The sequence below is a fragment of the Rousettus aegyptiacus genome, unplaced genomic scaffold (genome assembly GCF_014176215.1).
Source record: "Rousettus aegyptiacus isolate mRouAeg1 unplaced genomic scaffold, mRouAeg1.p scaffold_m13_p_8, whole genome shotgun sequence".
Classification (NCBI taxonomy): Eukaryota; Metazoa; Chordata; class Mammalia; order Chiroptera; family Pteropodidae; genus Rousettus; species Rousettus aegyptiacus.
This window is the reverse complement of record NW_023416311.1, coordinates 54341725-54355709: the sequence shown is the minus strand read 5'-3', so window position 1 is coordinate 54355709 and position 13985 is coordinate 54341725. Positions and strand designations below refer to the sequence as shown.

Below are 13985 nucleotides of genomic sequence, written 5' to 3'. Positions count from 1 at the left end.
ACAGGAGAGAAAAGTGGGCCTGTGGGCAGAATATCAAAGTTGGGAATTGGGGACTTCTGACTAGGGGACTTCTGGGAAGGGTTTAATGCTTAGCTCCTATAATCTGGCCTATAAACAAAGGCATGTTTAATGAACTGTTGCAAATCATTTCTCTGACATGTAGTAAGTCTCTTTAGTTTTTTTTTCTCAACAATTCTGTTGAGAAAAAGGCTCAGTCATACAACTTTTTATGTTGTCAAAAAGTGAAAGACTGAGCTATAAAAAAATGAAATATATCTATTCAAGTAGATTCTTAAATTATCTTTGAGACAGCCCATTTTTCTATAAAAGGATTAACTTCTTAATGTAAAGCTTCAATTTTTTTTACAGTTTATTTGGGAAACGTAATAAATAAGAGATCCTATTTTCGTTGGAAACATAAGCTTTTTTTTTTCCTTTTTGACTTAGTGAGAAATCATTTATTCTTCTGATTTATAAGCATATTTTACATATTCTGGTTAATACAGCAGGTGTATAATGTGGGAATTCCCATAAGAATGCTAGGGCCACACATGTTAAACTCAGTACACATTCTGTCAGACTATTAGACAAATGTAACTTTTAACATCACAACACATACACATTATACTTTTTTTTTTTTTTTTTTTTACTGACAGAGGAACATGCCTTTCAAAAAAATATTTTATTGGATGAAACTTTCTTATTCTCAGGAAAATTTTGGTTCTTTAATATAATTTATGCCTTTTAAAATTCTGTTTGATAAAAGCATTGGTACATTATAAATACTTGTAAAGAAAATATAGTTTAAAATTTCAAGGGAAATGTTATATAAGTTTCCTCTTTTACATTTTCACAAAAATTCATACAGGCACTAAGAAAGACTGACAAAAATATTTTATGCCTGAACAGTATACTCCAGGTTGGAAACATTCAAACATGACTTATTTAAATATTAAAGCTTCTCTAGAGTGAACCTTTGGCTACATTCCAATGAGTTGGTTGGGGTTTTAACCAGGAAAGGATACTGTTAGAAGTGTGAAAAAGAAAGCTTCATACAATTAGCCCTAGGCTAAGAATGGGGAAAGGATGGGTTTTCATTTATTACTGTTCATTGGCCTCTCTGGGCCTTAGCTTTGTTTTCTAGTTGAAAATTTATCTAATAATTCTCTAGTCCTTTTCATCTTTAATACCTATCAATGTGCTGAAATTTTCAAAATTCTTTTTAATGCTCGATATTAAACATGTGAAACTTCCAAGAACAGAGTGAAACTAATGGTGTTCTTTTAGGAGAACATCCTCAAAGCATTATGGATATTACTCTAAAAATACTTTTATCTGCACAAATTTGTATGATAGAATAGGGGATGAAATTTTGTCTTAATAATAACAACTACTTCAAACCAAAGCAAGTGACAGACTCTAGTGTTCTCAATCTTGTTCAATGTAGTTTTCTTTCTGGTCTAGTTCACATGTAGCCTGATGAAGTTCAAACTTCATGGAAGAATTATTAGTAGCAAACCCAATGGGAGACTGCCAACATTGTGGGTGACTAGAGCCTTTGTGAACATATTGAGAATGGGAAGCTAGGTGGTTGGCAGTTCATTAATTAGTGTAAATGAGCATCCAGGTGAGGTGAGATTAAATGAATACATCCAACTAGATATCACAAGTACTCTCAGAAGTCTAGGATACCATTTTGGGGGCCAACGATTTAATTAAATCATGGCAAATTCTCATAATTATTGATTATTACACAGATCCTGCCTGAGAGAAGTTGAAGATCTTTTTTTCCTAATGCATTTACACTTTGTACATGTCCATTTAGTGCAAGTGTACGCCAGATAAAATGCCTGTTGAGTGCTGACCAATAACGTGTCCACCGTAAACTGCAAGTCTAGCTGGGCAGCTGCTACTCAGCTCCAGACAACAATTGCCATAAAGGAACCTAGGCCTGATAATCAGGATTTATGTGAAATCTCTTACTTTCAATAATAAGTCACACTTTAAAAACATTTTGCATGCTTAATATAATCTACCTGAGGGACAAACGTGGCCAGCTTGTGCCAGCTTATGCCAGCTGTAGCTTAGAAGCAGTTTGGTGAGAATTTGGATACTATCAGCTAGCTCTAAGACTGGGGAAGAGCCTTTAGTGTTCGAGGAATGAACATTCAGTTTCAAAGATACAGAAAAACTTGTTCCAAGGAGTACAATTTTAAAAACAAACCAAAGGAATACAATTTTAAAAACAAACAAAACCTCCCATTGGCTCTCCCTTTTCTTATATTGATTCTCTGTGTTTTGAGTGGTTTTCTGTTATTATTGCTAAAAAAAAAAAAAAAAAATTATGACTAGGAACTTGACAAATCCCAAGTACAAGTTTGTTCTAAGAAGTATAAATTAGTTCTCTTGATATCTAGTTTATGGCTGAGAAAGGAGGCAGGTGAGGAAAACCCTCAAAAGAAAAGTCTTTGTCACCTTTAGATACATAGAGGCCTCTACGTGGCACACTAAGCAAAGAAAAATCTTTCTGAAACTGCTTGAACCAGGTAATGCAGATTTCGAGGTCTGTTTCTTGACCTAAATTACCCAACTTTCCCCCCAAATGACCAGATGGTCACTCCCTGAATAAGTATTATTTACTTAGCAATAGAAAAGATAGGGTATGTGTTTAACTGTGAACTTTCACCAGAGACTTTCCAAAGCCTTCTCTAGCATCAAAATTCAAAGAACCACAGGGCAAAGACAGGGGACAAGCTATCAGAAGAGTTTTCCTTCCTCTCATCCTTGGAAGATTACTTTTTCAAATTAATCTATTGTCTTTTCTTTTGAGAAATGAAATGAGAAGGCCTAAGGAGGCATTTTAATGTGGTGTGAGGACCATGTGTGAACTGTGGCTACAGAAAGAACAAACATTTCACTCGCGTAGGGAGGGAAGACGTGCTTTGAAAGATCTATGACACATTCCAGAAGCTGGATTTACTGTTTAAGCTCATCCCTTTCAAATGTCCAGTTTGGTGAGAAAAATAAAAAAGTATCAGGATATTACAATAAGCCTAAGGATCAATGACAAAAGCAACCACTTTAGATACAGGCAGAATCTAAGGGGAAGGAAAAAGCATGAATATTTCCAACTCAGGACCACAGAATTATTTTAATTTTCCTCCCTCAGAATGTCCACCAGAGCTTGCAGCAGCCGGTCGTCTCTGTGCTTATAAGGTTTTGTGTTATAGAAACCATCTACATAGTCGCTATACAGACTGTCCTCAGCCTCTTTGAGCTGGGAAGGTTTGTTCAGCCTTTCCAGGGCTTCGTAGAAATAAGGGATGTTGAGCTTTGTACTTGGCGTCTTCTTTGGTGATTGCTTTGGGGGTGAGTTTTTGCTGAAAGCACTTTGTAGGAGTCGCAGCATGGCCTCAGATGAAGCTCCCTCCACCGGCTCTTCCCTTTGGTTTTCCATACTGCTGCCATTGCGGTTTTCTGTAGTCAGGGTTTTCTCATTCAGATTCTCTTCTGCGGGCTGATCCTAAAACACAGAATGCCACCAACAAAGGAAGGAAGACTCATTATTCAGTGCCAGGCAGGCCAGCAGCAGCACATGCCCCCCGCCTGCCTCTGAAGAAGCAGTTTGGGGATCAGAGGGAGCATGAGGTTTAGAGTCACACTAACTGAGGCTTCAGTCCCCAGTTTTCTACTTACTGATGTACCCTTGGCACCTTTTTAATCTCCCTAACTTCGTCTGTATAATGGGGGTAGGAATACCTCTATTTTGGGTGGTTTTGAAGACTGAATGAGATGATGTATATGCTCATGCCTATTGACCTCCTTCACTTTGATAAGTAAAGTAGAATCCATGACAGGGAATTTAATAATTTTGAATTCATTAATTTTAGTTTCTAAATTCTGGATGCAAGAATAAATGAATGAAACAATAGAGTTTCATCCTATAGAAAATAAACAATTTACTATTCCCATTCCCTTTCTTCCCCACCCATGTTTGACTCACTCCCAGCCTAGCAGTTAGGGGCAGCTTTGCTCACCACAATGTCTACTACCATTCAAAAAGAACATGCCAAGAAGAACATAGCCACACAGACCACCGCCAAACCCACCATCTTCTCCACCCCTCTTCTGTCATTCTGCACGGTGTTGTAAGACGTGTACACACGTGGCTGTTTCATGTGCTCTGGCTGAGAAGAGGTCCCATGCAAAATCAGTTTCCAGTTCACAATTCTTCCTTCATTTTGCATTCTTCCAGACTGATGAATGAGCATACATCATTTTAGCATGTGTTCTGAGTAACAAAATACTTCTTCAAAATATCTAAAAAATTACACAATTAAAATCTAATTTAAAGTGTACGACTATGCCACCCTGAATGTGCCAAACCTTGTCTAATTTTGGAAGCTAAGCAGGGTTGGGCCTGGTTAGTACTTGGATGGGAGACCACTTAGGAATACTAGGTGCTGTAGGCATAAAAATAAAAATAATCAAATTTAAAAATTCTGTGCATTCCATGTGTAGAGCTTTGTATATGAAGAACTGAATCAGTGGGTTCACTCTTTTTATGAAAATTGAGTTAAGAGGTTCAAGGATTTAAAAACTGATTAATTGCTTCATTTAATTAAAAAAGCAGAACTCTCTACACAAACCTCTTTTTCTCTATTGAGTGTGTTCTTGAAAAGTTGACTGTAGCTTCTAGAAATAGAATTATATTTACCAATTATTAACTTGTTGAAATAGTCCATTGGGGGAAAAGCCAGCCTCTATGGAGCATTATAAACAGCTTTCAGCATTAATCAGCCCTTAAAAACTGTACATTTATGAGAAGAGGCTTAACAACTATGATGTGCTGAAATCTAAAATATCTTAACAGAATCTAAAAGTGTAGAGTCAGATTTGCAGTTCTATCTTGGTAAGTAGTTTCCTGGTGCTGAAAAGAGTAGACGCCATGTTCAAGAACAGAACTACCTACTAAGAACATTTTCTTGTTCTCCTTATGAGTGCAGGAATTTTTACAGCTTACATATCTAAATTACAATTTTAACCGTCTTTAGAAGAAAGCTATTCTCAGGAAAAAAAGTAATAAATATAGAATTTCTATTAATTTACTTGACATCTTGAAGAATTTAAAATCATCTTTTAAATCATCTTTTAAAAAAGTTATCTAGACATTGAAATCTGGTGCTGTTGATATTTATAACATGTCTATCTCAGGAGAACTCAGAGATGGAGTTCTCCTGAGATGGATATGTTATAAAACACCATGTATTTATATGCTTACCTATAGAAAATGCTAGAGAAATGATGCAAAAATTAATAACACAGCTGTATTTGGCTTTTTGCTCAAACACTTATTGCTTTATTTTTGTGACTGTATGTTACAATTATAGAAAAAGATCAGAGTGTTAGTAAATAGAGTGAAAGAAAAATGAGAAACGATTTTCAGTTTGTTTCATAACTGAAACAAAACAAAACAAAGTCATATTAAATAAGAAATCTTGTCTAACAAGTAAGCTGCTTCTAAATTGCAATAAATATGTAAGAGTTTCTTTCATGTGACCCTGGCATTGTCATAGCAAAGCTGGTTTTAGCATTTAACTGTTCATGAATACAGCTCATTCTGGTGGCTGAGTACGTCATGTGGCTGGTTACATTCTCACATGAGAGCACCTGGATCCGTCCCACAGCCTGTCACACTGTGTATCAGAATATCTTCTCCTCCTTCTATAGCCAACCAGTGCCTAACTTTTTTTTTTTTTTTTTTTTTTAATCTACATAGTAAAGTAGGCAGGACTTGAAACACTTCACCTTTTCCTTACTTCAACTATAGAATATAGTTTCTTAGGGCCCCAATTAATGATGACACCAACCTTAAAATTCCTTCAAAGTATTTAAGAGTGAGCTTATGTTTCTGTAGCCTTTCATTCATACTTACCATGTCTGTAATTTGCAAAGTCCAGGTACCTACTGGATTTTCTCCCCACGTGTGAACAGACATGAAGTCCCAATTTTTAAAGCCATTAGGAGATGTATCCCGCTCTCTTTCAGCCAACAGAATGGTGTTGGTTCCTGTTTTCAAGCAACAAACACAAGTTAATAAATGTCCCACCAGTGATGATAATAGGATACACTCTAGCATCTGATAACTAAAACTGAAAGCCAGGAGAGATTAGCCCTCCAAATTTCCCCTTTGAGTATAAGACCAGGATAGAGATATTTGCAAGAAAAAAAAAATCTTTTTGTCCACAGTACTTTGCATGTTGCTAGGCATATAATACAATTTTAGTAAATATTGTGGAGAAATAAATAATGAATATATTGATTAAGATTTATTTGAATAAAAACTCAGAAAATTATATTTACAAACTACATTAAAGAGAGTCAAAACCTTAAATTCATTTTAATAAAACTATAATTTTGAAATTTAAGTAGAAATTTTGACAATTTAACAGGTGCCTGAGTCTATAATCTAGTGTAGACATAAAAAATAAAGCTATATTAATTTAATAACCTCGTGTTATATAAATCTAGTAGAACGAACAACTCTGAATTTTCAAATACAAGCTCGATTAATAAATATTTCTTTCTAAGTGAAAGTGTCAAATGAACTATAGGGCCAAAAGTAAAAAAAGCCTTCCACCAACATTTCAGGCCAATTCCAAGATATCTAGAAAGCATAACTCCAAAATTGGCAGAGCCTACTCCAGACCTCTAAGAAGTTCATAGAAGATTATAGAGCTAGAATATCTTTCCTCACATATCACCGATAGAGATTGAATTTAGTCAGAAATTGAATCCTACTAAAATATGAAAGTACTGGCATAGCTTCTCCTGGTTGGATGGTTTATGTTCACAAATTCATTCCCATCTAAGATTTCATCTGATTTAGTACCTTCTCAGGAAAGAGCATATGGCCCTATTCATATCATTATGGAAAAGTTGTTAAGTCTTCTCAACCCTCTTTCATTGGATCAGAATTCTCCATTTTTCAATTGATTCTTTGGATGTCTCTGATTAATCTGTCAGCTTTATTAAATAATTATTAGAATAACTAATGTGTTACCTGAGAGAAAAAGAATGATAGAGTGGTGACCTGGGAAAATGAACATGGTTTAAAAATGTGAAACTCCAGAAAGGTTTACTTATTGGTATTATTTGAATAAACCTCATTCTCTGCTTATCTAAAGGCCAGTGGGAAAGAGCAGGGCAGAATTCCGATGCAAAACAACAAAAAAATCAATAACAAAAAACTCAAGAAGAAGCAGCAGCATATTTTTTAAGACCTGAAAATATCTATTGGGAGAGTTAGTCATAGAAATAAACAAAAATGCTAATTGATTTGAAATAATTCAATTTACTTAACACTTTAAACAAAGAGTTTAGAAGAAATTCGTGAAGTTAAAAAAAAAAGAAAATACCAGCAGCAGAAGTGAGAGTGACATGCAGATCTCCTCTTCGGGAATACTCAATTGTTACTTCAAACTGTACGTGTTCCAGGGACACGATAGCATTTTCTTGTCCTTCGCAAGCTCTTGTTGGAATTTCAATGACAACTTCTTCATTAGCTCTCAGGGCTCTAAATATATTACAGAATCATCACTGAATAAACCATAACTTTTTTTCTTTCATTTTATGCAACTATGTACACATCAGTTTTGATTATTCAACTAAACTTATTATTTCTCCTTATTATGAGTAGAACCCATTTCAGGATTAGCTAGAAATGATGTTTAATGCACAGGATATGGTAAGGTTTTTACAGAAATATAAAAAAACATTTCTATGATGTTTATGAAACCACAAAAGATCACAAACAACCAAATAAATCCTGAGAAAGAACAAACCAGGAGACATTGTACTTCCTGATTTCTAAGTATACTAGAAAGCTACAACAGTCAAAACACTATCATACTTCCATAAGACAGACATTTGGACCAATGGAACAGAATAGAGAATGCAGTTACGTGTTCTTGCCACAATAAAAAAAAAAAAATAGTAAAGAATACATATTTGAAAATAATGCTATTTGCTGTGGAATAGAATTCAGGCAGGTTTTCCTTGGACCCATCAAAAACTGGTCTCTTACTGCAGTAGATTCTCTTAAGAAGACCTTCTTAAGAAATGATTTTATCTTCTTAATGTATACCCCCTAAGCCTCCTATCTTTGGGTATTTTCTATGAGTGGATCATCAATATAATAGAATCAACAAAAACAGTTGTACCAGATTCTGTTTCTGTGGCTAGATGTAGTAGATCAGACATGGTCTATGTAAATGCAGTACAATAAAGGATCTTTGATGGAAGAAAAGTCATGAATCACACAGTACGGTGGCATGAAATGAGGCTCTTGAGATAATGTTTTGGATAATACTGGGTGGCAAGCACTGTATATCATCAGTTCCAGAATGTTTTTTTTTTTTTTAACATTTTAACATCTTTGAATTTGAGATGATTCTTAAAAGTGATTGGTAATAGTTTAATTAGCAATAATTTTTCTTAGTAGTATATAAAACAATGGTGTACCTTAAACTTAATGCTAGATAGTAGGTAGCCTATAAGAGAAAAATACAAATATGATAATATTCATAGATCTTTGATCTCTCAGTGATTCACCATGGACACACAGTGAACCCTGGCAAATGCTGCTTCCATCTACTTCAGAAGGGTACGTGAGAAAAAAATCAAGGAAAGTGACAAGTATCATATCAAATCGTGCCATGGGCACACATTTGTTCAAAATTCCTGAGATACTCACCTGGGCTGAAAGTCATTGTCCTTTACAACACACACTTTCTTCTCAGGCACACTTTTCCAGGTTCTAGGGTCAGCTAAATCCACTAGAGCTTTGGCATTTAGCAACCCGAATCCAAATCGACTATTTACCATCAAGCCTGCTCCATTCTTTTTCCATCCAGGGTTATTGGCCAGTGGGTCATATTCAGAGGTCCATACAACCAAGTGCTGCATATCTCGCCAGGTGAGATTTGGACTGAAGGGAAAATGACCCAAAATATCTTTCAGTGACAAAATGAAGTTTTCTTACAAAAGCAAGTGCTAAAGCATGCATTTCCATTCAGAGATTATGATGTACCCTTTGCAACTGTACTTATGTAATTCTGGTTTGTTTTACCATTGATATGTCTTTTGATTCAGAATTCAAAACACAGTACTTCTCCCCATACTCCGTAAGTTAAGCTCTTACTATGAGTAAAACTTTGTCTTCAGGATTGTAGAAATGTAAGACTTGGTCCACGATTTCTAATTCCTTAAACTTAACTGGAGCAAAAATCGAAAATGACAGCACTTCAATTGCATCTTTCAGTTTTCTGTCCATTAACAACTCTGGCACTTTTATCATTATGAACCCACAGATAAGGCCCTGACTTCCTTCTTAAGAACTTAGACTCAGATTTTAAAGACATGAGCTGGCTGCCTACTCAAATACTTTGTCTCTTTTCTTTATATATCAAAAGTATCAAGAAACTCTTAGCTACTTGAGAACTCTTGCAAGACACCATGTTGAATGCTGTGGAGCTATTCAAAGAGATTGTTCTTGTTTTTACAGTCTAGTAAAGGAACAAAGTCTTTTTATAACTATAATATATCTGTTGAATGCTATATTCATGGCATAATGTATTATAGGAGTTTTGAGGGGAGAGAATTCTTTGGGAATGGGAAGATCTAGGGAGGCTTTGCTGGGAGGAAACATCTGAGCTGGACTTTGAAGACTGAGTAGAATATCCAGAAGGGAAGTGAGAGAAAAGAGGATGAGGTGATAGAGCAAAACCTGTGAGGGGGGAAGTATAGGATGTGACCAAAATACAGTACAATCTGGTTTGCTGGAGCAGGGAAGAGATGACGAGAACTGAGCTGGATGGTGAGGACCTTGACTGGCATAAAAAGGGGCTAATATTTTATCCTTTGGGCCATGGGCAATCATCAAGGACTTTTGAGCAAGGATATGTTATAATCAGAAGTCTTGATAAAATTAATTTATCAACAGTATAAAGATACATCAGAGATGCATGGGTCTACTGTAATGCAAATGAAAACTTTCCTGATCTCCCTATTTAAAATTTCATTAATCTCCACAAGCTTCTGAGCTCTCTTATTCTGCTATACTTTTTTTTTTCTTTTACAGCACTTATCACCTTCTAACATACTGGGCAACTCATTCGTTTTATGTATTAACATCTGTCCCCTCTGCTAGAATTAGCCATGAGAAGGGCTGAGATTTTAATGAATCTTGTTCTCCTGATGTGTACCTAGCATTCAGAAGAATTCCAAGCACAGAGCACATGCTGAGTAAATATTGGTTGGTTGAATGATTGAATATGCCTAAGTGCTAACTAGCCCCCAGCCCCCAATTTTAAAACTTATTGCTATTAGTTATTAGTGTCTTTCAAAATCTCAAGTATTTCTTTAGCTTTGAGACCTGTACTGTTTCTGTCAAGCCTATCAAGCATTATTCAATAAATACCCAAGTGTTAGTCCTCAAGGCTTCTATCCTATCACTAGGTTGTGAAATAACACTGAGGGGAATCTGGCTCAATTTTTACTTTTTTCTCCAGAACCAATAATATACTGGTTAAATTGTCCCCCAATAACAAGAAAGAGGCAATGTACATTCCTAAACATTGAGGACTCGCTCCTGGTTAGTAACCCAGGCCTCATAGGTATTGCAAAGGCTACCTGGCAGGCCTCACAGGGAAGCTTTCTCCCATACAAAGCTCATGCATCACAGTCTCTCCAGGGAGCTGGAATCAAGGACTCAGGACCCCTTCTTTGTCATATTTACATTCCTAGTCCTCTGTGTTTTCATTCTTATGTCTCTTCATCTGAGGCCTTGGTCAGAGGTCTTCTTCAGCTGCCTCTTCCAAGGCCTCTTTATGCAGGGAGTGGGGTAAACCTTGAAGACATTGTCCCCCATTCTCACTCAGTACCCAGTATTTTTCCACTTCTAGAATTTCCCCAAGCCCTACCCTTACCCCAGAGTATGTAAAACTACCAGAGCCTTTTGTTGAGGCTCCCTCAACAGTGAGATGACCCCCATGAATGTGCTGCTCTGCCTGACCCGTGACTGGTGCACCATTCCTTAGGGGAAATGAACCGGTGCTCTTTCTAGTTTAGACTCTGGCTCATACCATTATGGTAAGTAATTAAGGGCTTAACTCTTTCTTTTTGGTTTGTTGCTTTAATTGGCCATTCAGACACCTAGCAGCTCAGTAAGCTCTCTCTCTCAGCTCATCTGAGCTCCTGACAAACATACCATTTAACCCCAGAGAGTGACTGATGGATGTTTTAGAAAGACTCCAGGTCAGTGATTTTCATGGCTTCCAGGCTGCTTGCACCATAACCACCAGGTACACTTGTAAACATTGAAAATTTCTGAGTCCCATCCTAAACCTACTGAATCAAAATATCTGAGGGTAGGGAGTGATTTTATATTTATGTTTGAACAAAATTGTCTAGCCTTTTTTATGTTATAGCTAAAATAATGAGTTGGAAGAAATAATACAAGCATATAACTAAATTAATTATAAGTCATTTCAAATCTTGGGGGTGAGAATAGGGAGTTATAGAAGGCATATTAAACTATATTCTACTACCAAAGACCTGTGTGATCATAAGCAAGTCACTTCATCACCTCAGGCCCGATTTGACTCATTTGTAAGAATAGAGAGTTGAGTATAATAATTTCCAGAATTCCTTAGTATTCAGACCTCCTATCTACCTAATATCATTAATATCTCATTGTAGATCTTGTGTCCAAGTTGGCCACCCCACATTCAGGGTGAGCAGAAATGGCTGTTTTCTTAATGTAGAAGTTAATTCTGTCCTATAAAGCATTTTATTGAAATTCTTGCCTCCTCCTAGTCTTTTAAAGGAAGTTTTAGGTAAAAGTCTCTTAATCAAGGTAGTCAATAGGCAAAACACCCCTTTCCTATTTGGACAATGAGTGTGAGCAGGTATGGGGGTTGGGAGGAGGAATCATGATAATCATGATAATCAAAGCATAGACTTCCTATTTTTCTATAGAATAGCATTTATTTTAGATTTAGTTGCAGATTTTTACAATTTTTATTTTACTTATCCTTTGCAAAATATTCAAAGGGGCTTCGCTATCATGCAATTTAGAAAATTAAGCCTATTTTCCAAACAGACATTCATTTGTGCAATTGCATTTCATAAATGAAAAGGGACTGCTAATAATAGTGCATCTTTTTTCTGACAGCCTTCCTTTGTTAATTAGCGCTCGACAGGATCCACAATAATTAAAAATTTTTAAACTGCATTGGGTTGCTAATCAAGTATATGTTTATAGAAAATAAGGGTTGTAGAATTAAACGTTGAAATTAAGCATTGCTTCTAATTAGAAGAATGTAACTAAAGTAATATGGAAACAAAATTATAAAGTGAAAACATCTTAGAGGCTACCTGGTTCTGTCTCTAGTGACACCTAGAGCCTCGTATGCTAAAGATTTTCCAACATTTCACAATCCACTGAGCTAAGGATTTCTTTTACATTTGTGATTTATCCAAAGGTTTCATGCAGCATCGAAAGTTTATTTCCCTTTCTCCGGGCTTTAATGAAAACAGAAGATTGGTTCGTGTTTGTTTACTATCTCCAAAGACATAAAAGGATTCAATATTTCACTATAAAATTTTTATTCTCTATTAAAAATTATTCTGTTTCCTTTGCTCTCTCCATAGAAGACAGAATTTATTGTCTGCTACCTTTCTTATTTATACTCACTGCATAATAATAATGGCGTCATAGGCATTTATCCAAGGAATTCCTGTCTTTTTAATGCCTATAAGCACCTAAATTGGTATTTTATAATCACAGTTAGATGAGATTTCAGGTAAAAACAGTTGTAAAGAAACTCTTTACAGCAGTTATTTCTCAAAATTTAGTTAAGGTAACTACTAACATTAAAACTACCTAGGATACTTATTTAAAAATGGAGATACCTAGGCCAAAAACTTCTGCATCTAAGTTGCTGGCAATAGCCCTGGGAATCTGCATACTAAGTAAACTCCCAAGGTGATTGTTATATATGCTGGTGTTCAAGAAACACTCTTCTAGGGAAAGAAATTCCTCTCTATAGACATATCTGAGCCAAAAATCCTTCTTTCTTTTTCCTTCTTCTCTTCCCATTCCCCAGGGCTCCAGCTGCATGTGGCATATTTAATGCAGCATTGTAGGTAGTTAGCTTGTGACAAGGAGCCTTTTATGAGGGACTCATAAATACATGAGAGTTATGATGTTCCTTTCTCCGTCTCAATCTTATTAACACCCCCCTTCTTATAGGAGAGTCAATATTTCCTCTCCTTCATAGAGCCATGAGAGGCAGTGTAGTGTAGTTGCTGATATGATAGCACAGTCTTTGGGGACAGACAGACCTGGTTGGAATCTCTTCACGGGATCTTGGTTCTATTTCTCAACCTCTCTAAGCCTCAGTTTTTTCATTTATAAAATGCAACTAATCTCTATGTCACAAGGATGTCGTAAGGACTAGAATCAGTATGGTATGTAAAGAGGTCAGCATAGTGTCTGGCTCATAGTGAGAACCTGATAAATACTGAATGCTATTATTTTCGATAAATTTAGTGTGGAGTTGTTCCTTGAGGACTGGCACATGATTAAATGATTCTCCTAATCTTGATTTTTCTAGGGACGCTTCTAGAAATTCTGTCATTTAGATTTTCTGAAATAATCATCTTGGTATATAGACAATTGAATAGAGTTTCGAAAACTGTCCATTTGAGAAAAGACATCTCAAAATGTTGATAGATTATGTCCATCTTACTGATGATTGGATCAAAATCAAAGGAGTTAAATTCTTATATGTGCCGGGGAGGTCATAAACTCTTGATGTCTCTTAAATTATGAACAGTGTGGGAATCTGATGGAACCTACAAACCATTCCCCAGAAAAATGCCATATAGAGACTCAGAAACAATTCTGCCTTAGTTACAAA

The 13985-nt window shown here is 35.9% G+C and overlaps 1 protein-coding gene across 2 annotated transcripts in view; it reads right to left on the bottom strand.

Annotated features, from left to right (window-relative positions):
• Positions 1–318: 318 nt before the first annotated feature.
• The window catches only part of PCSK1 (proprotein convertase subtilisin/kexin type 1), a 37840-nt gene continuing 24173 nt past the window's right edge, over positions 319–13985 (bottom strand). For both annotated transcript variants that reach the window (XM_016159785.2, XM_016159786.2), the window contains exons 10-14: positions 8756–8989; positions 7419–7576; positions 5936–6069; positions 4110–4256; positions 319–3523 (exon numbers count right to left, since the gene is read on the bottom strand). In XM_016159785.2, the coding sequence (XP_016015271.1) occupies positions 3152–3523; positions 4110–4256; positions 5936–6069; positions 7419–7576; positions 8756–8989 (1045 nt within the window). In that variant the 3' untranslated portion in view covers positions 319–3151. The remainder of the gene's footprint in view (positions 3524–4109; positions 4257–5935; positions 6070–7418; positions 7577–8755; positions 8990–13985) is intronic.